The 25,191-nt window shown below is 58.1% G+C and overlaps 8 protein-coding genes across 8 annotated transcripts; 5 read left to right on the forward strand and 3 right to left on the reverse strand.

The window, feature by feature from the left end:
• Window positions 1–5,973: 5,973 nt before the first annotated feature.
• Window positions 5,974–7,402, forward strand: BJ171DRAFT_425735 (uncharacterized protein; the record flags this gene model as incomplete). Its single annotated transcript, XM_053107733.1, has 4 exons — window positions 5,974–6,117; window positions 6,367–6,517; window positions 6,648–6,987; window positions 7,216–7,402. 4 exons carry the CDS (start codon window positions 5,974–5,976, stop codon window positions 7,400–7,402), a joined length of 822 nt encoding a protein of 273 aa, XP_052965233.1.
• Window positions 7,403–7,858: 456 nt separating this feature from the next.
• Window positions 7,859–8,904, forward strand: BJ171DRAFT_624927 (uncharacterized protein; the record flags this gene model as incomplete). Its single annotated transcript, XM_053115491.1, has 2 exons — window positions 7,859–8,167; window positions 8,346–8,904. The coding sequence occupies 2 exons, from the start codon at window positions 7,859–7,861 to the stop codon at window positions 8,667–8,669; spliced, it is 633 nt and encodes a 210-aa protein (XP_052965234.1). The 3' UTR covers window positions 8,670–8,904.
• Window positions 8,905–9,138: 234 nt separating this feature from the next.
• BJ171DRAFT_425690 (uncharacterized protein) lies at window positions 9,139–9,795 on the reverse strand (the record flags this gene model as incomplete). Its single annotated transcript, XM_053107731.1, has 1 exon — window positions 9,139–9,795. One exon carries the CDS (start codon window positions 9,793–9,795, stop codon window positions 9,139–9,141), a length of 657 nt encoding a protein of 218 aa, XP_052965235.1.
• Window positions 9,796–11,163: 1,368 nt separating this feature from the next.
• BJ171DRAFT_624933 (peroxisomal membrane anchor protein conserved region-domain-containing protein) lies at window positions 11,164–12,606 on the reverse strand (the record flags this gene model as incomplete). Its single annotated transcript, XM_053115492.1, has 2 exons — window positions 11,164–11,700; window positions 11,833–12,606. 2 exons carry the CDS (start codon window positions 12,604–12,606, stop codon window positions 11,164–11,166), a joined length of 1,311 nt encoding a protein of 436 aa, XP_052965236.1.
• Window positions 12,607–13,194: 588 nt separating this feature from the next.
• Window positions 13,195–17,763, forward strand: BJ171DRAFT_600307 (rRNA-processing arch domain-containing protein). The gene is made up of 7 exons (XM_053115000.1): window positions 13,195–13,668; window positions 13,927–14,181; window positions 14,335–14,539; window positions 14,674–15,708; window positions 15,867–16,864; window positions 17,083–17,413; window positions 17,638–17,763. The coding sequence occupies exons 1-7, from the start codon at window positions 13,210–13,212 to the stop codon at window positions 17,688–17,690; spliced, it is 3,336 nt and encodes a 1,111-aa protein (XP_052965237.1). The 5' UTR covers window positions 13,195–13,209; the 3' UTR covers window positions 17,691–17,763.
• Window positions 17,764–17,908: 145 nt separating this feature from the next.
• Window positions 17,909–19,305, reverse strand: BJ171DRAFT_460649 (aquaporin-like protein; the record flags this gene model as incomplete). Its single annotated transcript, XM_053108453.1, has 3 exons — window positions 17,909–18,283; window positions 18,397–18,799; window positions 19,104–19,305. 3 exons carry the CDS (start codon window positions 19,303–19,305, stop codon window positions 18,127–18,129), a joined length of 762 nt encoding a protein of 253 aa, XP_052965238.1. The 3' UTR covers window positions 17,909–18,126.
• A 1,424-nt stretch (window positions 19,306–20,729) lies between these two features.
• BJ171DRAFT_476094 (uncharacterized protein) lies at window positions 20,730–22,919 on the forward strand (the record flags this gene model as incomplete). Its single annotated transcript, XM_053108812.1, has 3 exons — window positions 20,730–20,921; window positions 21,926–22,074; window positions 22,409–22,919. 3 exons carry the CDS (start codon window positions 20,730–20,732, stop codon window positions 22,917–22,919), a joined length of 852 nt encoding a protein of 283 aa, XP_052965239.1.
• Window positions 22,920–23,308: 389 nt separating this feature from the next.
• BJ171DRAFT_562316 (major facilitator superfamily domain-containing protein) lies at window positions 23,309–24,792 on the forward strand (the record flags this gene model as incomplete). The annotated part of the gene is made up of 1 exon (XM_053113262.1): window positions 23,309–24,792. Exon 1 carries the CDS (start codon window positions 23,428–23,430, stop codon window positions 24,790–24,792), a length of 1,365 nt encoding a protein of 454 aa, XP_052965240.1. The 5' UTR covers window positions 23,309–23,427.
• Window positions 24,793–25,191: the final 399 nt, after the last annotated feature.

Genomic DNA, 25,191 nt, shown 5'->3' on the forward strand with positions numbered 1-25,191 from the left:
ACAGACATGATACAATCTGCTTGGCGTTTGTTGGCCAAGTGTGATATGATCCGACCGAGGCGTACTTTGTCCGAAAGCTACAGTGTTCGATTGTCCTTTCCATGTGCTGTACAGCCACTCGTCCCCCCCTCTGTAAGCCCGGCATCATTGTGCTCTGCGCCGCCCATTTCCATTCTCATCCCACCCATCCAGAATCCGACCCCAGCCCCTGCGGCACCCCCTGTGGCGCTGCCCTCCCGCCATTGACCAGAGCCACATCTTTCCTTGAGCCGTCCATGGGCCCTCGGTATCGGCTACTCGTCGCCAGTATCGTTTGGGGTGGAGTCGTCGGTCGCTTCCTGTGCAAACTGACTGAGTTCTCCAGAGATTGGGCGCACGCCGCTGGTGGATCGCCTGAGGCTGTCTTGCAGAATCTCGTTTGTCTTGATCTGAGCAAGCTGCTGTCGCTCCTCGTCATCACGCTGCTTTGTCAGCTTGGCGAGGTTGATAACGTCGGTAACATTCAGCTCGAACTGCATCCTGGGGGTTGGGATTGCAATATCCGCGTTGGATGCTGCCGTTGTTGCATAAGCAGGCTCGTTGAGCCGGGTCATCTTGCTCATTCGCTGGGCAGCCATCACCCGCGATTCAACGTCTTCGACATCCGAGTAGATCGACAAACGCCGGTCGTTGCCGCCGATGCTGCTGATGCTGAGGCGCCGATCGTTGCTACCGACGCTACTGATGCTCAGTCGCCGTCCTGGGGTGCTTGATCGAGGCTGCAGACTCACCATCGACGACCTTCGCGAGAGCGCATCCAGGTCCCGGGCGTCGTCCGCTTGACCCACATCCAGTGTCGAGGGTTCTTCGATCTCGCCCGGTGCAGCAGTACCGTCGTTGCCGTCCGTCAGCACCACCACTGGTTGCAGATCGCCGCGGCCCAAGTTGCTTCGGATGTTGAAGGCCTGTCGCTCGAGCGTCTCGATGACGCCGGATGCTCGTCCAAGCGTATCGCGCACCTCCATATCGACTTTGCTCTCGGTGTCGAGTGTGCACTGAACCTCGGCATCGACGCTGCGTGCCGGCTTTGGGTAGACCTTGGTAACGTACCGCCGAATCTTCTTCTGATTATTGTGAAGCATGGCCCGCACCGAGTCGCCTGCGAGCTCGTGTCTCAGCGCCTCGAACCGCTGTCGATAGTCGGTGTCCAGACGGACATAGTCCTCTTTCTCCTTGGCCATGAGCTCTTCGTGCTCTCGTTGGACGGCCTGTAGCTTTTGCTCGTAGCTTTCGCGGATCTGCTCGATGCTGAGCTCGAGTGCCTCTGCTGGGGCTCCCTCGGCTCTGCCGGTATCGTCGCCTGACTGGGAGCCTTCGTAAAGAGTGTGTCGTCGTGAGAGCAGGCTGTGGCGAGCATCCTGAAGGGCCTCGCTATACGTCTGGCTGGACTGTCGCCGCTGCTGTTGCTGCATCAAGATATCCTCGTTTCGCACAAACTTGCGGCCCTTGGGAGCCGAGTTTGGTCGCGGCGGGAGCTCAAAGAGCTTCTGGATCTGTTTCTCGAGTGCGTAGATCTGTGCTTGGACCTCCTCGATGCGCCCTTCGTTGGCCAGGATCATGGCTTGATACGATTCGATGAGCTCCTCCGAGCGTACGCGCTGGTCCTGCACAACTTGGTAGGACTAGTCCAGCCAGGAACAAGACATGGAGCACACCGCATTGCGTGGAATATGTGTTATGCGCACAATCAGGTCACGACAAATCGGCAAACAGTCCGGCTCATTCCATGTGCGTGCAGCAGCATGTCCGCACTACCCCGATCACCCCCCCCCGGCATGGGTGTGCAGCGGCGGTGGATCTCGAACCGAGTTCAGTTCATCAGGGTTGAGGGTGCGAAGTGGCAATCAAATGACCACAAGAGCCAGCAGTACATACGTCGTGGTCGGTGATGCCGTTTCGCTTCATTAGGACCTGGAATTTGGATACCATGTGTCGAAACTTGCTGACATCATCGGCTCGATGACGGCTCTCCTTCTTCAGCACAAACAACAGCTCCTCGCCCGCACCTTGGTCGGCGGAATGAAGCTCGTCGAGTCCGGAGAGAATCTCTTCGCGGTCGCGCTGCAGATCAGAGACAGCAGTCAGCACATGACTGGTCTCGGGAGCAAGCAAATGTCCGTCCAGCCTTTTGATATCTTTGCCAAATACGCCTGGCCCGGGCGCTGGGTCAGACCAAGCAGCTTACCATCATGGCATGGGACACCTTCGCCACCGCATCGGCCAGCTGGGATCGTGCGGCTCGCCGAATCCGCGACATGTCTCGTTCAAACATTCTCTTGAGCAGACTGATGTCAGACGAGAGACGGCGGCCTAGATTGGAAACCGCGATGGCCAGATCATCTTCGTATGTCTTTCGAAGCGACTGGCGGTGCTCGGAAAGATCCTTGGATGCGAAATACGTGACCGATTGCGTCAATCCCCTGATGGAACTTGCCGACGATACAGGCACAAGGCGACGAAACGACACTGGGTCTGTTGCTGCGTTCGGCCCTTGTCGACATTCGCTGGTCTCACCTTCATCAGCTCATAAAACACCTTCTCGATATCTTTGGCCTCTTGAACCATCATCAAATCAGTCTGCTCTGGCCGATTGACCTTGAAGAGTCCGATATACTCGACTGCTCCCCACAAAACCTTCTCGCGGGCCTTGAGAAAGTCGAGTTCGTGGTGAGCGCCCTGGAGTGGGAAAGCCTGTGTGTCTTTCGGAGCATGCCCAACCAGTCGCCGTGGGAAACCCGATGGGCGCTTAACACTTTCGGTCGAGCCGGGCGGCTTTTGCGCAAACGGGGTGCTCGGTCTGCGGTGACTGGCTCCACCGCCGATCCCAGGGACATTGAGTGGAGCCAGTGTGGTTTGAGCAACAAGAGCCTTCATGCCTGTTTGAGAAGAATTGGTATGGACTGGGCGTGGAGTCGATGAGGTCGAGCCTGATGTAGCTGGCTGCCCCGACGACCTTACGTTGCCATATCGCTCGTCTGATATGATGTCGACTGCTGATGATGTAGACGCTCCTGATGATGTCACCACCGCCACCAAACTACCTCACCAGCGCAACAGTGAGGTGTCCCAATCACCTCCCGAGGGGATTGCGCCTTTCATGGAGCATATTCTGATGTTTTGAACTTCCTCCTCGGGTGTCTGGATCACTTATGGAGATTGACCAGAGAGATGCCGAAACACTCAATACACCATCATTTCCATCATGCGCACGACAGTGCAAGCGGGCCGCAGGTGCACCCATGAAGCAAAGCTGATGCCTCGAGCCCCAGACACAGATACGGTATCTGCATAACGCTGGCCTTTCTCGCCTACCCATTTCGGTCAATATCTACCGAGCGAGCTATATTGAAAGAACGACTGCGGAACTCTGCCCTTGGAGAAGATCGTGCGTTGGCTGAACTGGCGATGCACTTGTGTGCGCCAAGAGATGTGGCTTGTCTTGAGGCCGGTTGTGCATGAGACTGAGGAGATGTGATGTTGCCGACAGGCTGCTCATGCACCTGTTCTCCTCCGCTTTGATACTACACCCATGAGCATACCGAGATGCATCTGAAGATAATCGTCGTCGTCATCGTTCGCGATATGATCCTGACTTTCCCCAGTCCGGACTGAGCCGCTCGGCTCGGGATGCGTTGTGCTGCTCCGGCTCGATATTAGCTCAGGAGAGTACAGTGCTGCTTGGCCGGTAGTGCTTCCACTAGCCTCGCTTTGCTCCGTCTGACTCTTTCCTGACATGATCTCGCCGATATCAAAATGATCATTCATGAGACCAAGCGTACGATAGGGCACGGCCCCGGAGGTAGAGTCAGACATGTAGGACTGCGAATCGGCGGTTGTGTGTGGGGAAGACTGAGAGGCATCATGTCTACTCCGGGAGCTCTCGGTTCCGCTGCAGCCAAGAGACCCGCTGGGTCGCTCGTTGGTACTGTTTGCTGCAGATTGACTATCGATATCGCGCAGGGAGTGTGGCGAGACGTCAGTCAGGCTGCCCTGGTCGCCACCCAAGTAATCGTTCGAGTGGCTGTTCGAGTGGCCGTTCGAGTGGCTCTCCAGTCGGGTGCTGCTGGCATTGCTCGGAAGGCCATTGGAGCGACTCTGTTGGCTATCCGGAGCACTGAGTGATGGTAGCGGCAAGGCTCCACGACGTTCCGTCTCTGAATCGGCTTTCGCATCGCCTGGTATTGAAGGACTCGGGAGCTTGTTAGGCTCATTCCCTGGCTCGCTCGATTCGTCCATGTCATCGCTTGCTGTTCCTGCAGGATCGACACCAGGCTAGAGCGGCAACACTGATCAGCGACTGGCGCCCGGTTGGATACCGTTCGGCTCTGCGGTCCTTAGCACGGCTGATGCGAGCCCAGCAGCACTCACCGTTTGGTGTATTTTCTGCCACTCGGCCCGGATGAGCTTGGTAATTTCGCTGGCGGGGGAGTGGGGATACTGCTTCTTCAACTCCACACGGCGCATTTGAGCAAATCGGCCGTACGCCGTCGCTGGCGTCCGACTGGGTTGGTCCGTCACCGCCGTTGGTGCAGCAGCAGCAGCAGCAGCAGTCGATTGTGCCGCTGGAGCAGTTGCCTCATTCGAGGAATCGGTAGCTTGATCTAGGACATGCCCCAGCGGCTCTGCTGCTTGTCCAGATTGCAGCGCCCTTGGTTGTCTGGCCGCCGAGGCTATCGCTAGGCTGTCGTCGAGATCGCTAAGGTCGTCCAGATCCCCGGCGACCAGCACAGCTTGTCCCGGAAAGTGGATATCGTCGGACTCTTCCGAAAAGTCGTCGGGCCAAAACTGTGCTGGATGCCCGGCTAAGCCAGAGTTGACGTCCTCGTCGCCGGAAGTCTCGTCGTCGGTCGCGGGGCGGTCAAAGTCATACTGCTCTACAATCTCTAATTGCGAAGGAACGTGGTCGCTTTGGTCGACAATCGTGATGGTAACGGGGAACTGGTCACGGAAGAGGGTGACGATGTCGCCGGTGCGGAGGTTTTGCAGCAGTTTCTTGGAGAGCGGCCGGCCATTCAGATGCGAAGCGTTCTGTCCTTTCTGGAGCAAGGTCACCATACCAGACGAGTCAGCGGCAAGCCGTGGCAGCGACACAGGTAGCAGCGGTGAGCAGATGGGGGGAGGAAAGGGGGGGGGAAGAGATGGAAGTGGTTGACCTACCTGCTCGACGGTGACGACTTGCGAGCGAATATCGACTTGAATCGTAACTTGGCTCTCGCGGCTGACGTAGCAACGGCTGTCGACCGAGACAGGTGTCAGGCGGGTGCAAAGCAATTCAGAAGGCGGGCTCTCGGGCATATGCATCTGCATTGGGCCAGACGGAGAGAAGGTACCTGGGATGGCCCAGCAGCAGCCGGAACGACCGCTGGCCGATCGCATTTGGCCCTTGCTGAAGACGAAGTGTCTCCTGTTGGTCGCCGAGGTGGAGGATTGCCGAGACTTGCAACACCATGCTGCGATTGAGGAGGTGCTGTTGCGCTGCGACAGCAACGGCGGGAGACGGATTCGAGAGGCTGGCTGATCGAGGGAGAGCCGCTGCCGATCTGGCGGGCGGCCGCTGGTCGGTCTGTTGCTGGGTCGCTCCCGCATTTGCGCCGGTGCTTCGGAGGGGCTTGCTCCGGCCGCCGTCGGTGCATCGACTGTCAGCATCCGCAAAGCGCACCGTCAGAAGCCGCAGCCACCTCCGATCGAGAGCCGAAGGGCCCAGCCATCATATCGCCGCTCAGCATCGCCCAACATGGAAGAATATTTCCGCGTGAACGTCGAGAAGAAGCTCTTCATGTATGTTCGCAGCGAGCCCAGATTGCTTTGGGGTTGTGGTGGGGTTTCAGCAGCCGGCTTGCGCTGACGTCTATTCCGCTGTGCTCCAGCAAGGTCCCTGAGCAAGAAGACCATGAGCTCACGCCGGCAACGCGGCTGCTGGAGAAGCGACGGGAGATGCTCGAGGTCGAGAGCGGCCTTGTCCAGCAGAAGGAGGAGTTTGCGATGAAGATGGAGTCGCTTGCCCAGCGGCGGGAGGAGCTTGCGCGGAAGGAGAACCAACTCAAGGAGTCGCTGATGAAGTTCGACAAGTTCCTGAAGGTACTTGTACTGGCCACCCGGCGCCCCTGGAGCAACATATCTTCCTGCTTGCGCTCGCTGCCGGCTCGAGCCGAGATCGGGCTGATGCTGGCGAGTACATTGAGCCCCAACGGCTTGCTCTGCGAGGGCGCCGATGTGCTCGCGCGTTTCATGGGGCTCGTCCACGCGAAGTTCTCCATGGCGGCCCATGGATGGAGTTTGACCACTTCCCGTCCGCATTCATCCATGTGCCCGCTTGGCTCTCGCCAGGAAAACGATGCCAAGAGAACGAGGGCGCTGAAAAAGTCGCTGGACGAGCGCAAGACCAAGGAGCAAAAGGAAACCGAGATCCTGAATCTGAAGGACAACTTCTCCAATCTGAGCAACAAGAAAGATCGGCAAGCCCACATCATCGAGGCCTGTATGTGATGCTGCACCGCCGGCCCAACGCAACAGGCCGTCGCCGTAGAGCACGGGGCGATATGTCGTGGGCTGCCAGTGGACGGGGCTGCGGATGTCGGTCCTCATCTGCAGTCACTCTCCTTTGCCAGTCATGCCCTTCCAGAGCTACCTCGAGTCTGTTCTCGAGAACACCGATGATTTTGGCGAGGTCAAGGACATCCTGGCTCGCTTCGACACCCTCTGCGCCACCAACGGCGAGCTCATCGACCGGGCCCGGGAGGCTCAGGAGAGAACCGAGCGAGACCGGCTGCAGTTCAGTCTCTCGACCGAGGAAAAGAACAATCTGATCCTAAACTACAACAACGAGATCGCCAAGCTGCAGACTCGCTTGGAAGAGAGTCAGCTCAAGAGTGCAAAGTGGCAGGCCGAGTACGACTCTACGCTGAACAGCGTGAGCCAGAAGACGCTACTGGTCGGCCAAATCAAAATGTGAGTACCGCCATCGGGCTTGCCTGTCGAGTCAATTCGCCTGGAATCGAATCGAGTTGATGCACTCTGTCGAACGGCGCAAACCCCTTGTGCATCAGCGCACCATGTTTGCATCTGGGACATTGGTCCATTTCGTCGGCATCTGGAACATCGATGCACTACGATGTCACCCCGATCGAATGGTCCCTATCCCTTCTGGGCAAATTGCTGATACTGCCGCATCTCCAGGGCCGCAAGCAATCTCTTCCAGCTCGTCAAGACACACCTGAACAACCGAGTCAATACCTCCGTCGACACCCTCAACCAGCTCGACAAGATCCAACAATTCATGCTAGACCTGAACCAGATCACGTCCGAGATCCAGAGCCCGACCGACAAGGAGAAGCCTGTGCCTGCATCCAAGCCGGCATCGTGATGAACGACTTTAGGCCAGAGTACCCATCGGTCGTGACCTCCCAGCCAGCATCGTCGTAATGGCAGAGAGTGGATGGGAGAGGATCGGAGCCATGCCGTAGCAGTGGTCGCTGCCCCTACTGGGATACAATTATGTTGCTCCATCGCTCCGTCTGATTTCCCGCCAAAGTAGCTTCCGCTCCCCGCTCCTGCTGGCAAACCACCGCCAATATAGAGCCGAATCCTGTGCCTCGCAGATTTGTGTGCGCATCTTTTCGTCTCGATGATCATGTTGTCGAAACTTCATCGGCTGCACTGGGGCTGGAGGTTGCGAATCTGTCTGGCGACCGCCCTGGCGCTGGTGCTGGTATCGCTGCTTGTTCGCCTGGTGTGCCATCGGCCACCCGGCTCACCCAATCTCGAAATCATCGACAGGACTCAGCCAACATGGATTACTGCCGAGGAGCCGATCGCAGCAATGTTTGTCGACCTCGGTGCCCATTTCGGAGACGCCGTGCGCAACTTTCTCGGCCGCTGCAAGACCGAGTCGGAGTGCCAACTGCAGGAGCCAGTGCAGATCCCATGGTTTATCGCTAGGGAGGACTTTGTCATCTACATGTTCGAAGCCGACCACAGATTCACCCCGGATCTGCAGAACTTGACCGCCGAGCTGGCCGAGTCGGAGCCGCCGATAAAGGTATGGCTCCGGGACGCTACTGCGGTCCACAATCAGGATGGCGACATTGATCTCTTTGTCGACGAGTGGAGCCATGACAACGCTTACTGGGTACGTTATCAAGAGCATTGCCGCCATGATCGAGAGTGCTTGGGTGTTGGTTCCGTGCATACATATACCCCGTTGGCGATGTTTTTGATGGTGTATGCATATTCTGGAGATGTGTGAAGCATGGCGTTCCGATCTTTCGCCGCTCACATGAAATGCTTGGGCCATTTGCTCACACCAGGCGTCCAGCATTCGCCCCTGGGATGGCTGGGCCATCCGCAGTGATCCAGCTGTGCCGGTGCGGAAGGTCCAAGCTATCGATTTTGCACGCTGGCTGGAGCTGACGGCTCGCCCGGACGACTACGTAGTCGTCAACTTGGATCTGGAGGGAGCCGAGTTCGTCATCCTGCCGCATCTGTGGGAATCGCGTGCCTTTCGGCTCATCGACAGCCTCTTGGTCCACTGGCACGACAACCATAACGGATTCAGTCCCGCCGAGAAAGATGCCGCCAAGATGGCTGTTGTCAACATGATCAAGGCAGGCGTCCACATTCCGTACTTTTGACGATTTGGTCACCTAGAATCGATTTTGGAGCATCCTCGCCACGGGTGCAACATCAACTGCACGCCGACTGCACACCGGCACTGCTTCCACATCCGACACTCGCTCTGCCACTCAACACCAGCAGTCGTGGCGATCAAGAGAGGGATCGCAGCCGTCGCATTCCATCAATCCATTCCCATCAATCCATTCTGCAATCGCGGGAACGGCTCAGGTGCATGCGCCGTGTTGGGTGTACTTGACTTTGTTTGTGGCCTTATGGACTGGATCAATTGACATGACTAGGCTCGACACAACCAAGAGAGACAGCGTAATAGAGTTGGGACGATGAGGACTTGTCGCTGAAAGCATATGCGTAAGGGGGGAGAAGTGTACTGTTTAAAAGCGGAAGGCTTCGTCTTGCAGATGCGGGCTCAGCTGTTGGCATCCTGGCAAAGAACTGCTATTGTTGCCATGGATACGCCATTGCATGCTACTGTCGGCAGTAGCTGGCGGTCATGTCGACCACCTCATCCTCGGCTGAGTGGCTGACGAGCGGTTTGCCCTCGAGCCATCGCCGAATCCGAAATATCCACGAATGCTCCAGCATCACGATGAAGGGCAGCGAGGCGAATCGAGGGGTATATGCCAGCGGATTGTTGGAAATCTGCAAGACCGAGAGGGATGTGAGGCGGCCAATCGATTCGGGAAGGTCCTGGAGTTGATTGTCGTTCAGACTCAGGTGGCTGAGGGTCGTGAGTCGGCCGATGGGCTCGGGCAGGGAGCAAAGCGAGTTGTGGTGTGCCTTGAGCGAGGTCAGATTATCAAGCAGACCCACCGACTCGGGCAGCGTAACGAGGCGGTTGTGGCTGACGTCGAGATGCAAGAGCGACCTTAGCTTGCCGATGGTATCCGGGAGAGCCACGAGGTCGTTGTTGCTCAGATAGAGCTGCGATAGAGACTGCAGATTGCCGATCGAGTCGGGCAGATGTCTGAGGCGGTTGTGGCAGACCGAGAGATAGGTCAGCGCAGTCAAGGCGCCGATCGAGCTCGGCAGGGTCGATAGCTGGTTGCCGCCGAGGGACAGGAACGTCAGCAGACTCAGGTTGCCGATCGAGTCCGGCAGAGCCTGCAGCTGGTTATTGATCATCAGCATCGTCGTAAGATGGCTCAGGTAGCCGAACGACTCGGGCAGGTATCGGATGTGGTTGTTGCAGAGGTTGATGCCCGTGAGCGAGTCCAGGATGCCGATTGCGGAGGGCAGCGTCGTGAGGCGGGTGTCGCTGACCCACAGCCGCGATAGTGACGACAGATTGCCGATCGAGTCCGGTAGCGACCGCAGGAAACGATAGTCCAGGCAGAGCGAGTCGTAGCCGTTGCTCTGGCAGTAAGTCATTCGGTTGATGGCAGAACGGTACCGCGAGCTGGAGTTGAGCCAGCGGCCCAGGAGAGCCGAGTCGCATTCCTGGCAGAGAGCTTTGACGCATGGAATCAGCAGAGGCTGGCGGCTCAACACCAGCTGCCAGAAGGCTCTCTCGGCGGGATGCGGGTTGTCGTCGGTCCGGGTGAAGAAGGAGAATGCCCCTAGTGCGACGACCTTGGGGGAGAGCGAGGGATAGATGGGCCGCTGACTTGGCGCTTGCTCGTCAACGCCCGATGCGAAATAGTCCAGCATTACCCGCAGCGGGAGCCGCAGAAGCCTGGCCAGCAAACGGAGCCACATGGTGTGATGCGGGTGGAAAGCGGCTCGATATGCCTTGGACAGGGCTGTGATTGTGGCGAGCAGCATCGGATCCATCGAGTCCGAATCGACGAGCAGGTGGATCAAAGCACGGTTTCGGGCAGCATGGGCATCCCTGTCCTGGGCAGCATGGACCCACGGCCGGAGCATGCCCAGCAGAATGTGCCTCAAGTGCATGTCCAGTCGGTGTGCAATGATGAGCTCGTACATGGTGCCGGAGCAGGACAGCGGCTGGGCATCGGCAAGGGGCCTTGCCTGGTGCAGAGGATGCGGCGGGCCTGGAAAAGGCAGTCGTCGCCAGTCGAGCCCAGGGAGTAGTCTCTGTAGGAAGACGAGGGTACTCGACAGCAGCGGGAGCGAGTCGATGCGCAAAAGGCCGATGCGAGCGGGGGCAATCTGCGATTCTCTGCTGGAGCCAGAGGCGTTGCGCGCCATTTTTCCGAGCCGGATGGAAGAGGGTCGATCGGCAACAGAGCCTGAACGGGCCAGACCGATGGTGGAAACGTCCAGGAGCCATCGACGACAGCAGGGGGTGGCGAGTGGGGGGGGGATGCGACTCTGGGTGAGCCTGGCGGGCCTGGCGACATGGGCCTTTCGCCGATGGTGCTCCTGCCAGGGTGGCGGACTAATGCCGTCGAAAGCGACAGGACGCTGGGGTTTCAGCTTTCTCACACCCCACATCCCGCGAGCGATTGTTTCCTGATAAACGCATTGCAATACACCTCTGTTCCATGACTCAACACAGGCCGTTCCGTCTGGAATGCGCCATCCCAGGGTTCAGGCCCGGATGTCTGCCGTGGCTGCTTCGGGTGCCGTGGTGCCAATGACTGGAAAGTTGCGACGGCTCAACAGAGCGCCCTTGAGCCCCCGGATCTCGCTCTTGAGTTCCTGTGCGGCTGACAAGAAGGCATCGCTCTCGCCATCGCTACCAGCGGGATGCTTCGGGTAGTTGGCCAGGGTGCTGGCTCCAGGGTTGAAGTAGATTTTGTGGGTGACGTACTGGGACAGCTGCAGCAGCGACACCTTGAGTTCTTGCAGCGACTCGTCCGAATGGCTGCTGCCATTGCTTTGGATTTGCTTGAGCAATAACTTTGCCTTCTTGATGCTGCTGCTTACGCTCCGGACCTGGCTCCTGGTTGCTGAGGTCAGGCTTTTGCTGCTGCCAGATGGGCTCGTCTCGGCGTCGGTGCTGGTGCCATAGTACTTTCCAAGCGAAAGCACTTGCTCGGCGAAAGAAAGAAAGAGCTTCTTCTGAACACCGATGCGATCTGATAGGGCTGCTACGAAGGAATTGTACATCTTGATGCCGTATATCTGCGGACGAGCACCAAAAGTGAGTCACGGCACAACGTCCGAGACAGCTACCCACAACATCGATGCGCTCAAGCCCGGTCGTTAGCGGGGAGGACATCTGGAGCATGAACATCGAAACTGGTGGAAACTTACCTTGACCCAGCCCAAAACCAGACCAGCAAGGCCGCCACACACAACCACGATCACAACCCAGTATTTGATCAGCGGTGGAATGGAGTCGCGATGGGCCGGTACAGGATGATAGTAGTGGGGCATGGAATGTGGAAGCCGGGGCGGGAGTGGCGGAGGAATAGGATGAGCAGGGCCCTGCAGCGCACCAACAGATTGCTGGTTGGTATTGGGCGGCCTTGGACTCTCCGTAACGCCCGCAGCTGTACCGGCGGATGGGTTCTGGGCGGCACGCTCCAGTGCGGCATTGACTTCGTTTGGAGTCAGCCCCTTTGACTGGAGAAACTCGATTTTCTTGGACAGGCGCTCGTTCTGGATAGACTGGTTTGTGAGGAAAGCCACGGCCAGCTCGATCTTATCGTTCCGGAGTTTGCTGGGGGAGCCAGGCGACGGGCTGATGGGCGGCTCGATAGTCGACAGTGCTTGCGTTGGGCTTGATGAGCCGGCGGAAGCAATGGATCGGGGCTCGGACTCATGCGCCTCGATACTGGGTGCCAAAACGAACTCGCTGGACGACTGTTGTTTTGCGAGCAGCTCGGCTCGGATGCGTGCCCGGTCATTGCTGCTCAGGGTTGCCGCGTTGGGATCGGAAATTGGCATTGGGGCCGAGAGGCCATCCGACGTCGGGCTGGTCTGAGCACCGGCTTCCGCAGAATGAGCGACATCGGCCTTCTTGCTGTCGATGGCTGAGGCTACACCATCATCGGTGCTCGCTGGCGGGTCGTCGAGGGGCTCCATGGCGAGATGAGGGTCAGGACGGGAAGCGCAGGAGCCAGCGGCCCGCGGGATATGGACGATGCCACACGTGAAAGCAGCCCAGATCCATGTGACGCATGCAGGACGGCTTGCAAACACTGCCATACGAGCGATGCAATACGGTGCAATGCGACGCAATAGGATGCAATGCGATGCAATACGATGCAATGCGAACGATGCAATACGATGCAATACGATGCAATACGATGCAATACGATGCAATACGATGCAATACGATGCGAACAATGAGCGACAGCAGCTGTCGGTGCCCAGATGCATCCGCGGTGTTGGCTAGTGCGGCCAGACTGCCCAACGAGGCGAATTGCTGGCGTATCTGCGGACCATGGACACCCCGAAGTGAATGCCGGCAGTGCCAGCAGTGTTCGTTGGACGCAGCACCGCCCACCGCATCCAGCAGCGGGGCGGGTGAGGCCCTCTGCCGGTTTCGGCGGTTGGACTTGGCCGCGGCGGCTCTGGGTCTTGGAGGCCAAGCCACGCCCGAGCGCAGTCGCTGGCACACTTTTTTTTTGGAGAGTGGTCGGCAGCGCAACCACCTCGCTTCTGCTTCGACACCTATCGCCCACCATGTTTGACGGAAGCGACGAGGATCTGTTCAGCGCGTTCGACGACGATGCCGCCCCGCAGCTGCTCGGCTCGGCCGCACTCAAGGCGGCGTCCAAGGACGGCGGTGCTGCTGTTGTGGCCCAGAAGCGATCCCGGGACCAGCCTGTCGCTGCCCCCGCGCCCACACCCGCTGGAGCGCCGGCCAAGGCGCCCAAGAAGCAAAAGACCCTGAAGATCACCGAGATCGAGGAGCACCCAGTTGTGTCGGATGACTTTGGACAGAACTTTGAAAAGGCATACACCGCAAGCTCGACGTCGCTCGAGGCTCGCAATGCAACTGGCGGCGGCGGCGCCAAGCACGCATTTCCCTCCGTCAGCTCGGCCAGCACCCACAAGGGGGCAGATGCCGTCCCGCCCGAGACGGCCAATGAGCCCGAGTCCAAAGACTCCATATCCAATACCCTGGTTCTTACGCATTCGGTGAGTGAGTGGAGGGCCTTCCAGTGTCCTAAAAGTCAGCACATTGCCCGAGACCGGCGAGCGAAGCCCTGTCGAGGCAACTATATCGACCGATCTAAGGATCAGCTTCGAACCGGCTAAGGGCGACAAACTGGCAGGGCCGCGCATGACACCTCTGTTCCTACCACCAGACCGTTGCTGAGCTTTATTGCACCGCTCGGGGCTTTGCCACGCGCCTAATGCTCGAGCGTTACTGACGGCGCTACGCTCCCGATCCAGATTCACCATCAAGTTGCCTGTCCCCCCGGCTACCCGTACGTTCCGCTCTCGGAACATGTCCCTCCTGCCGTCCCGGCTCGCACCTACCCCTTTACGCTCGATCCCTTCCAGCAGACTGCAATCTACTCGATACAGCGGAGCGAATCTGTTCTGGTTGCAGCTCACACCAGTGCCGGCAAGACCGTGGTTGCCGAATACGCCATCGCTCAAAGTCTGCTGCAAAAGCAGCGCGTCATCTATACCAGCCCCATCAAGGTCTGTTTGTGCGGAGTTGAGCGTGACCGGTCAAGAGCCGATTCAGCGACGGCCGCCGGTGTCTGGCTGCATCGCAACTGCAGTGTCTAGGGTCTTTGGTCTATCGCAGCGATGATCGCTAACCTATCGTTGTCTGTTCTTTTGAACCACCAGGCTCTGTCGAACCAAAAGTACCGTGAACTGCTTGCAGAGTTTGGCGATGTTGGCCTGATGACGGGAGATGTGACAATCAACCCCCAGGCCAGCTGTCTCGTCATGACGACGGAGATTCTGCGGTCGATGCTGTACCGTGGTAGCGAAGTCATGCGAGAAGTCGCCTGGGTCATCTTTGACGAAGTCCACTACATGCGTGACAAATGTGAGTCGTTGGAGGCCGCCGAGCGGACGGGGCATTGGAGAGTGGTAATGCATGGTAATCTGTCGCTCCCGTCGACTCTGCAGCGCAAACCATGTCGCAGCTGACGCCTGTCTCTCCCCTTGCTGCAATCCCAGCCCGCGGTGTTGTCTGGGAAGAAACCCTTATCCTGCTACCGGACAAAGTGCATCACGTCTTTCTTTCGGCCACGATCCCAAACTCGATGCAGTTTGCGCAATGGATCTGCAAAATCCACCAACAGCCGTGCCACGTTGTCTACACCGACTACCGACCAACTCCGCTCCAGCACTATCTCTTCCCAGCCGGCGCAGACGGCATGCATCTGGCCGTCGATGAAAAGGGTGTCTTTCGCGAAGACAATTTCCAGCGAGCAATCGGCAGCCTCGGCGATTCAAAGCCCGAGAACGGGCCCAAGGGCCCAAAGGGAAAGAAGGACAAGTCTACGAAAGGCCCAACCGACTTGTACAAGATCATCAAACTGATCATGATCAAGAACTATCATCCCGTCATTGTCTTTGCGTTTTCGAAGAAGGAGTGTGAGGCCAATGCCCTGCAGCTGTCGAGCCTCGATTTCAACGACGACGGAGAGAAGGAGCTCGTCAACTCGATTTTCACCAACGCCATCCATGCCCTGAACGACGACGACCGAAAGCTCCCCCAGATCGAAAACCTGCTACCGCTGCTGAGACGTGGCATCGGAATCCACCACTCGGGACTCTTGCCCATCCTCAAGGAAGTCATCGAGATTCTCTTTCAGGAGGGCTTGCTCAAGATTCTCTTTGCCACCGAAACGTTCTCGATCGGCCTGAACATGCCCGCCAAGACGGTCGTCTTCACGGCCGTGCGCAAATGGGACGGCAAGGAAAACCGATGGCTGAGCGGCGGCGAGTACATTCAGATGTCTGGACGTGCCGGAAGACGAGGCTTGGATGACCGTGGCATTGTCATCCTGATGATCGACGAGAAGATGGAGCCCAACGTCGCCAAGGGCATGCTCAAGGGCGTGTCCGATCCCCTCAACAGCGCCTTCCATCTGACTTACACGATGATCCTGAATCTGATGAGAGTTGAGGGCATCATGCCAGAGCACATGCTGGAGAAGTCGTTCTGCCAATTCCAGAACAGCGCCAAGCTACCGGAGCTGCAGAAGAGTAAGTTGCATAGGCCGATCGGCCTCCAGCGCCGAGGCGGTGTTTTCGGAGAGGCCGGTGTGCATATGGATGCCAGTGCTGCATGGGGTTGGGCGGGCTGATTGTTGCGATCGGTGCGCGACGGACTAATCCGGGCGGGTAAATCCATTCGTGTTTAGAGCTGATTATTCTGGAGCAGCGCCGCGATCACATGGAGATTGAAGAGGAACCCACTGTCAAAGAATACTACGACCTGCGACAACAGCTCGAGGGATACAAGAGGGATATCCGACAAGTCATCACACATCCAAATTACTGCCTGCCGTATTTGCAGCCCGGCCGTGTGGCCCGCTTCTCGATCGACGATGGCGCCGGGCTGATGATTGGTGGATCAACCCCCAAGAGTGGAAACGAAGTCGACTTTGGCTGGGGCATGGTCATTGGCTTCTCGAAACGAATCCAGGCCAACGCCAACAAGGACGATCTCACCACAGCCACCGAGGGTCCTGTCTACGTAGTGGACTTTTTGGTGCACTGCGAAGCGGGCACCGATTCCTACAGCAAGCATCCTCGGCCATGCGCCCAAGGCGAGAAGGGCGATATGGTCCTGCTGACAGGGACCCTGGACTGCATTAGCCAGTTTTCAAGCGTGAGGCTGCATGTGCCCAAGGACATCAAGGGCGTGGATGCGCGCAAGCAAGTCCTCAAGGCGGTCACGGAGGTGCAGAAGCGCTTCCCGGACGGCCTCCCGTTGCTCGACCCGGTAGAGGATATGGGTGTCAAGGACGAGGGCTTTGGCAGACTCATCAAGAAAGTAGAGTTGGTCGAGAGCAAGCTCTTTGCCAACCAGCTGCACAACGACCCGCGCCTCAAGGAGCTATACGACCTCTATGTGCTCAAGGTTCAGCTTGGAGAACAGATCCGCTCAATGAAAAAGGAGATCTCGGCGGCCCATAGCGTCCTCCAGCTGGATGAACTCAAGTCTCGACGCCGCGTGCTCCGAAGAATGGGCTATGTTTCCGACAGCGACGTCATCGATATGAAAGGCCGTGTCGCTTGTGAGATTTCCTGCGGCGACGAGCTCGTGCTGACCGAGATGATGTTCAACGGTGTGTTTAACGAGCTGACGGTCGACCAGACGGTGGCGCTTCTGAGCTGCTTCTGCTTCCAGGAGAAGGTATGTGTGCATCATCCGAGAAGAGAGCTTGGGCGCTTGTGAGGCGGCAACTGCGACGATGACGGGCAGCGCCCGCAGCACTATGGTTACGGAAGTCAAATGGCACTCTACCACAGTGCACACTCCCACCTTGTGGTCTTGTAGCGCCGATGCTGATATACTGCTCTTCGCAATGGTTGCTGGCGTCCGTCCGACCTTTGCCTGCCATTGCTCGCCAGACCTCCAATGACTCGCCCTCTCGCATCCGCGAAGAACTCAGCGGGCCCTTCCGGGCCATGCAGGAAGCCGCCCGCCGCATCGCCAAGGTTTCGATCGAGTCCAAACTGACGATCGATGAAGAAGACTACGTAAAATCCTTTGGCCCGGAGATGATGGACGTCACGTACGCGTGGTGCCAGGGTGCCAAGTTTGCGGAGATCTGCACGATGACGGACATTTTCGAAGGCAGCATCATCCGATGCATGAGGCGGCTTGAGGAGCTGCTGAGACAGATGTGCGCGGCTGCCAAGAGCATCGGCAACACCGAGCTGGAGACGAAGATGTCCGAAGGTAAGCGCCGATCGCGCTGGCGGGTGTGTCAGCATCGAGTGGGATGCTTTCCTTTCTTTCTTTCTTGAGCATGGACACGGCTGATCGTGGACATGACTGAACCTGGGTCCCGGACTCACATTCCCATTCCCATTCCCGCTTCCTTTCCCTTTCTCATCCCACTCCTTCCCTTCCCTCCTTGCTCCTCATCCCCGGTGTGCACTGAACTGGAAATCATTGCGCAGGTATCAACAAACTCAAGCGAGACATTGTGTTCGCCGCCAGCTTGTATCTCTAAGCTGCGGACTCCGACCATGCGCCGATCTTGCTGCCACCAATGAAATATGATAAAAAGGCAAACCATACCGAGCAGCACCGATGGCACACTGCGCCCAAGCTAGCGCTGGCGGCTGAAACGACCTTGAACTGTTGATACTTTTATTTGATTTGCGAGCGGGCATAGCATTGAGGGGGCAGCACAGAGAGAGAAGCCGGTCGGAGACGAAGACGGGCAAGGGGCGTTTACGACCAGCGGCATTGTGTGAAAGCGGCACAGCCATATGAGAGGGAGGCGCGGCTGTGGAGAAGCAACGGGATTGCTGCCTCCGACTCAGCAGAGGCCGAGGCCGAGGTCGAGCGAGTGATGTGTGGAGGGAAGGGGAAAGTTGCGAGGACGAAAGGACAAAATGGTTGAAATGGATGGATGTCGGGGACAGTACTGGCAGGGAAGTTGTTCACTCCGAAGCATCTTGGTTAGGGTTGAGTTGCTCATATCGGGCGACCTTGAAAATCTTGTAGATGGCTGCCGCGATCAGACCGCCGAGAATCGGGCCGACCCAGAAGATCCAGTGGCTGTCCCAAGTGTTGGTGGTGAGGGAAGCAGCAAAGGAGCTGTTGGAGAAAAGGATACATGGTGGTTAAAGGAATGGCCAGCAGCGACCGTTTGCTAGCAACCGAAATGTCTCTTGGTGCACGGCATGTCCCCAGCGAAAAGCGTCACATACCGGGCCGGGTTCAGCGAGGCATTATCGATGGGAATGAGAATGATGTGGTCGAGGAAGACGGTCAGGGCAATAAAGACCGGGGCCAAGAAGGTGACCCGAGACTTTTCCACGGCCAGAAAGAGGACCGATGCCACCAGGACGCAGGTGGCGATGGCCTCGAGGAAGACGACCTGGACAGCGGTGAAGGCCGGGTTGACGATCACATTGGCGCCCTTGGTTGGGCCAGGGAAGAGGAGGGACGTCAGGCCCGTGGCCGCCATGGCGCCCAGGAGCTGAGCCACGATGTAGAGAGCACTCTTGCGGAGGCTGAAGAGTCTCAGGGCAGCGAGGGCGATAGTGATGGCGGGGTTGAGGACGCCGCCGGAGATGCGGTAAGTGAGGGCGATGGCCAGCAACAGACCGACTGATTGTGTGTGGGAGGGGTGATGGCAAAGATGTACATGATGTCAGGAGTCGTGCTTTCGATAGAGGCAAACGTCTGTCTCCCGGCATTGGGGTCAAGGCGAAGTGCGGGCAATAACACCGACAGGCGCAGGAGATTCTCATGTGCCGAATGGAATCGCCTGGGAAAAATAATGGTGACAGCCCACCGCGCGGCGAACAACACAACCTTCTCGAGGAACATCCAGACCCTCCACGAGAGAGGGCCAGACGGCGACGCACCGCCCGGTAACCGACATTGCCGGCGACCCCTGTGGAGTACTTACCACCAAAGCCCAGGGCGACAAACAGGTTGAACAGGGGTCCCTGGACCGGCAGCGACGCCTGGATGGTTGCAAAGGCCAGGAAGATGAAGAGGAAGGTTCCAAAGAGCTCTCCGCCGGCCTGGATCAGCTCTTTGACTAAGACAGAGTGCTGCTTGGGACCGGTGGAGACGGTGTCGGTTGGGAGGGTGGAGCTGCTCGCCATGAGTGCGGGAGTTACGGCTGCCGAGGGAAGTAAAGGTGGGAGGAGTTGGTAGAGACCAAGGGAGCCGACAGGGGCTGGGATGGCTTGGATGTGGTGGTGGGGTCTCCAGAGGACGCTGGCGAGGCGAAGCTTTATATCTCCTGTGGAATTTCGAGGAGCGAGGAGCCACTGGCCTCTTGGACGACAGCGCCGATGCTGCTGCTCCTCCGATGCGACAGCGGGTGGCACTGGGAACTCTTTTTTTTTTTTTCATCTGCTGTGTCGAATGGACATTGTCGGACGGTGCAACTGACTCGCACAGGAGCAGCCGGTCCAGCAGCCATGTTGTTTTCCTGGCATGCCGGCGAGGAGGAGGCGGGACCGTGGCCGGAAAGGCTCGGTCACGATGAGCGTCGGTGGGACCAACAGAACAAGCACAAGAAGCTTCGCAGACAAGTGCCCCCAGCGAACAACCTTTGCGGCATGTGGCAACGCCGCATCGGCACAGTATGCCGCGTGCATCGACGGCCGCACGCCTTGTGGACAGCAGGACGAATTGGCCGACAGAGCAGGCGACAGAAAGCAACACACGTTCGCAGAAGACGCTCGGAATGCCATGCCATGCCACGTAGCCCGGGGCAGCTGTGGGAACGGTGGTCCTCTGGTACGACCTGCGAGCACCACAGAGGCCTGTCCGTGTGATGGGGATCGGATTACAGCCGCAGCCCATGCGACGGACGATGCGACGGACGATGCGACGGACGATGCGACGGACGATGCGACGGACGATGCGACGGACGATGGACGCAACAGGCGCAATGGATGCCACGCAGCGCATGGAGCAGACGCCGTGCAAAGGAAGGCGTCGTAATGTGGCGGATACAGCGAGGAAATCCACCGCCGATCATGTCCGCCGATGCCCATGACACATGGCGACGCTGACCCGGCTGCATGGGCCGGTTTGGGCCCCGGTCGCCCATGTTACTGGCCGCATCCAGCGCCACCAGCCGGGTGTGCTTGTCCACCTGCCCTGCGCCCATTTCGTCGGCCAGGCCGGCGGCATCCACCCGCCTCACAGGACGAGCGGCGGCTCGGCTGGACAATGTCCGTCTGTGGCTTCGGCTTTGGTTTTGGCTTGGGTCAAAAAGTGTGCGGGTGCACAAGGGCGTTGTGGTCTCTGGCTGATGTTGCACGCCGGGACAGCCGACTGAAGCAGGCTATTTCGGCTGATGGTATTATGGCACGACTTGATATGGCGTGCGGGGACCTCTGTCGAATAGCATCCTACGTCTGGGTGGGCTTCGTTTCAAACTGTCGGACCATCCACACCGAAACCAATAGGTGCATTTGAAAGAAGAGGAGTCTTGCCCGCAGCGCAGGACAACGCCATCTGACCTGGGCTCCCGGTGGATCGCGAGCCCGTTGGCAAGCCAAGCGGGTCCAGAATGGCAGAGGATTTGTGCCTGGCTTCTATTGCCAGGGTCACAAGAGCCGGAGAGCAGTCAGACGACAGGCCGGAGCTGCCGGACGAGGACGGGATCCTCTCTCGGACTGTCGGCTGGGTCCAGGACAGCCGCTTCAGGCTGACGATTGAAAGCCACGGCAGGGAGGTCAGACGGAGCGGTAACATCGACGAGGTAAGCTTGGATGATGGCGACGTTGGATAGTGGCTATGATGGGTAGTTGTGGCATATATGATGGCGATATGGATAGCCAGTAACGGATCTATATAGAGACTTTGCCTTGGCGTTCTTGTCGAGCTCCGGCACTGGGTGTTGGTACCGGGTGTTGACCTTGCCAACCAGGACGTTTTACAATCCTCACCGCGGCTCTCTATCCATGGAAACTGTTTGCGGAAGGGCAGCGATGCCAAGTTTGCCGAATTCATCCATCCACGACAAGCATTGGACTGTGATGTCATCCAACACCGCCACGACATCCAGCCGGATCGCTGGTCTGTTGTTGAGGATTCGTTCGCGTTGGACACGGCTTTGTCCCAATCGTTTCTGGTTGAGGGTTATTGGTTTTGCAGGTACCCGAGCTGGCTTGGGGAGTGCATCGATCGCAAGGTCGATATACGTGATGTCTTCGGGGATTGATGCAGGTCGCACATACTGCCCGAGACAGTCCTCGACTCGGACACATTCCGACGCATGTTTTCTGTTCACAGGGACTTTGGGACCGTTGGGTCCGGACTCTCTGCAGGCTCGGTCGGGTTTGGGAGAGCCCTCCAACCCACCAGAGAAACCTTCCTCGAGCTTGGGCGACTGATATCACTGGCATCCGTGCGGTCAGGAGGGGGCTGTTGTAGATAGGCGACGTATACGATGGAGATGCTGGGGCATATGCCAGTACTGGCTCCACATCCGGTGTCCCCATAGATGACTCGGCTATCGCACACACACCGTACTGACAAAAGTCGCTCGCTCGACGCAACTTTGCCATGATGAAATTTACTCAAATCGGATCGACATCGACCCAAGCGCTCTCGATCGCTGTTTCGTTTTACTTTTCCAGCTGTGCAGACAAGAGCCATCCACAGCTGACTACAATGTGAGAAGGTATCAAAATCAAGTGCGGGTATATGTGTATGTGTATGTGGGGGAGGGGCAGCTATAGGGTGCTTGCCCAACTTGTTAAGGACGGGCCACATCGCGGGAACGCCAGAGACGTTTCGTGGTTGAGCATCCAGAAGCCGGTTGCGGGGAATGGCGCAATGACGGCAAAATCACAGCTGCTGCCCAAGAGTGAGAAACTCAATCACATGGGCAAGCAGTTGACGTGCTGGAAGTAACTTCAAAGTCAGTCAGAGATGAACCCGTGTCGCAAACGGGCATCTCAGATGACAGCCGGCCGTTGACGCACTCAAACGGAAGGACTGCTGGCCATCGCGATGCTCGATTCGAGAGTCATTCACGGATGCATCGCGAAGGAGACATATCCGCTCGAGGAGCTGGGCGACCAGCACGGATGAGCCGACATCTGACATGGGGGGAGAGAGCGGAGGCAGTGTCCACAGAGTCTTGGCTGCCGTGGTGGAGCGGTGGCAAGCCTGATGCATCTCGAGTCAAGACATCCATGGCCAGCAAATTTGACCACCCCCCCCCCTGCTCTCCCCAAACAGCCCTTTCAAGCAACGGCGACATGGGATCCTGGTCATTCCCCAAAGAGGCGCATCGACCTTGGTGGAGCTTGGTGGCCATGGATTCCGGAGGGTGGCGGGGCTCGTCTTGCCTCTACCGGCGAGCAAATCGGACACAAACGGTGCCCGGACGAAGCGACGGATTCCACTCCTTGCTTCAGAGACAGGCGAGGGAGGAGTCTCGCGTCACGATCTGCCCGCCTCCTTTGACGGATCGACCTCAGCCGACCGCCGTCGATCATCCGATCCGGTCATGGGGCGAAAGGAGGCCAGGCCACACGAGCACCCCCGCTTGTTGCGGACGCGGGCGCCTCATTGGCCTCCTCTCGATTTCGGATACACAACAACGGCCCACCTGGCACAGCGGCAACGGCGCCCCTTCACGACCAGCGGTCCGGTTCCACAGCCAAGGGGCAGCAAGGAGGCCTGGCAGAGGGTGTCCAGCCGTGTGGAACGTCGTGCGGCATCAGCCCAAGGTCAACCCCCTCTGTGATCCAGGCTGTGGCACAGTATCCGAGGCAACAGCGTCGGACGTGTCCTTGCTGCTGGATGGCTGTGCGAGTCGCTTACCCGTCGGTGGGGAGACATCGGCCTCTGTTGGGGAGCCCGATGGTGACATGTGCAACCGACCTCGGACCATGTGGTTTCTTGCGAATGCACACGCCGCCACGATGGAGACACAACAGCCAAGCCAATACCGCGACAGGGCGGCAGAGCCGCGTCCCTCCAAACTGGCAGCGACAGTACCAGAACAGCCACAGGCACAGGACTAAACTGTGATGTACACTTGACCAGCCTCCCAGGATACACAGAAATTGCGCCAAGGACGCGGGAACCGAGCAGCCAGGAACAAGCAAGACGGCGTCGTGGAGCCATGACCTCGCCAGGCAGGGGCCGTTGTCCTCGGCGACCCCCTGCGCGGCCGGCTGCAGATATAAAACGACCACCCGCGGCGGCCCATCTGCTCTCACCATCCCTCTTCGCCTCCCCGATCAGTCGCCATGGCCATCTCGAAGGCTCCCATCGCCCAAGTCGTCCTTCTTGGACTCATCTGCTTCGGTTGCCCCGGCATGTTCAATGCCGTCAACAACCTCGGTGCTGGTGGTGGCACTGACCCCACCACTGGCAGTAACGCCAACGCCGCTCTCTACACCACCTTTGCCATCTTTGGTCTCTTTGGTGGTGCCATCAACAACATCCTCGGTCCCCGCATCCAGATGTTCATCGGTGGCCTGACCTACTCTCTCTACATTGGTGCTTCCCTCAACAACGATGTCTCTGGTGGTGCCGATGGACCCGCTGGTGCCAAGGCTTTCTTCATCATTGCTGGTGCCATTCTCGGTGTTGGTGCTGGTCTCCTGTGGTCTTCCCAGGGTGCTCTCATCATGGCCTACCCCACTGAGGAGAAGAAGGCCACCTACTTTGCCATCTTCTGGATCATCTTCAACCTTGGCTCCGTCTTTGGCAACACTGTCGGTCTGATCCTCAACTTCAACAACCCCGATGTTGCCATCTCCAACGGCACCTTCGGCGCCTTCATCGGTATCACCATCCTCGGCTCCTGCTGCGCTCTCCTCCTCGCTGACCCCAAGACTGTCGTCCGTGCTGATGGCACTCCCGTCGAGGTCATCACCCAGGGCAACATCATTGGTGAGGCCATCGAGGTCCTCAAGCTCTTTGGCAACTGGCGCATGCTCCTCATGGCTCCCTGCTTCCTGGCTTCCAACTACTTCTACGCCTACCAGTTCAACTACATCAACGGCCACTTCTACAACGTCCGCTCTGGTTCGTTCAACGGTGCCCTCTACTGGGCTTTCCAGGCTATTGGATCCTATGTCATCTCGAAGTTCCTTGACAACGAGAAGTGGTCCCGCCACACTCGCTCCCGTGTCGGTCTCGCTGTTGTCTTTATTGGCAACGCTGCTCTCTGGATCGGTGCCATCATCTACCAGCAGACCGCCTTCAACGATGTTGCTCCCGGCACTCCCCTCGGCAAGACCCGCGTTGATCTGTTCGGCACCCCCGGCCAGACCCACCCCGCCATGTGGGGCATCACCATTATGTACGTCCTGATGGCTGCCCTCGATGCCATGTTCCAGTCCTATGCCTACTGGATCATGGGTGCCCTCACCAACGACTACGCCACCCTGTCCCGCTATGGTGGTTTCTACAAGGGTATCCAGTCTTTCGGTGGTGCCATCTCCTGGATCATTGGTGGTGTTGTTGGTGCTCCTGTCTGGACCCAGCTTATCATCACTGTTGTCCTCGTCATTGGCTCTCTCCCCATTGCCTATGCCACCGTCAACTCCGTCAAGGACACCTCCAAGGCTGATGACGAGGCTTCCAAGGCTGCCGCCAAGGCCTAAACTGGTGTTATCATCACCATTACTTGATATGACACTATCACCTGTCCCCATCCACTCCGACCACCACCCCCTTCCCTCACTTCCGTCACTTCTAACTCGAAACTGAGACTCTTGAATGAAATGTAAAGCTTCTATGCAAGTCAGAATAATATATTGACTTTGAAACTCCGAGCCCATCTGACCTGTGTCTGCAGCGAAAGTGAGAGTATCCCGGCCACCAGTGTGGCAATTGACCCTGGTTGCCTGTTGAGTATTTTGCATGACATTACCCTGCAGGTGATATCCGTTGCTCGGTTGCCTCGTTGGTTTGGCTGGTTCCACCAAAACCCGAAACCAATTTCCGTCCCCGTGGCTCCAGCCCCAGCCCCCCACTCCCCCAACAAAGCGGCACCCTGGTCA

Source organism: Polychytrium aggregatum (assembly GCF_025602895.1).
Source record: "Polychytrium aggregatum strain JEL109 chromosome Unknown BJ171scaffold_26, whole genome shotgun sequence".
Taxonomy (NCBI): Eukaryota; Fungi; Chytridiomycota; class Chytridiomycetes; order Polychytriales; genus Polychytrium; species Polychytrium aggregatum.

What these genes read in the sequence shown, in the direction of transcription:
- BJ171DRAFT_600307 (XM_053115000.1), top strand. Translation starts at nt 13,210, where the DNA reads ATGTTTGACGGAAGCGACGAGGATCTGTTCAGCGCGTTCGACGACGAT. An exon ending in CCACTACATGCGTGACAAAT is followed by an intron (nt 14,540 to 14,673) that starts GTGAGTCGTTGG and finishes CTGCAATCCCAG; the next exon opens with CCCGCGGTGTTGTCTGGGAA. An exon ending in GGAGACGAAGATGTCCGAAG is followed by an intron (nt 17,414 to 17,637) that starts GTAAGCGCCGAT and finishes ATCATTGCGCAG; the next exon opens with GTATCAACAAACTCAAGCGA.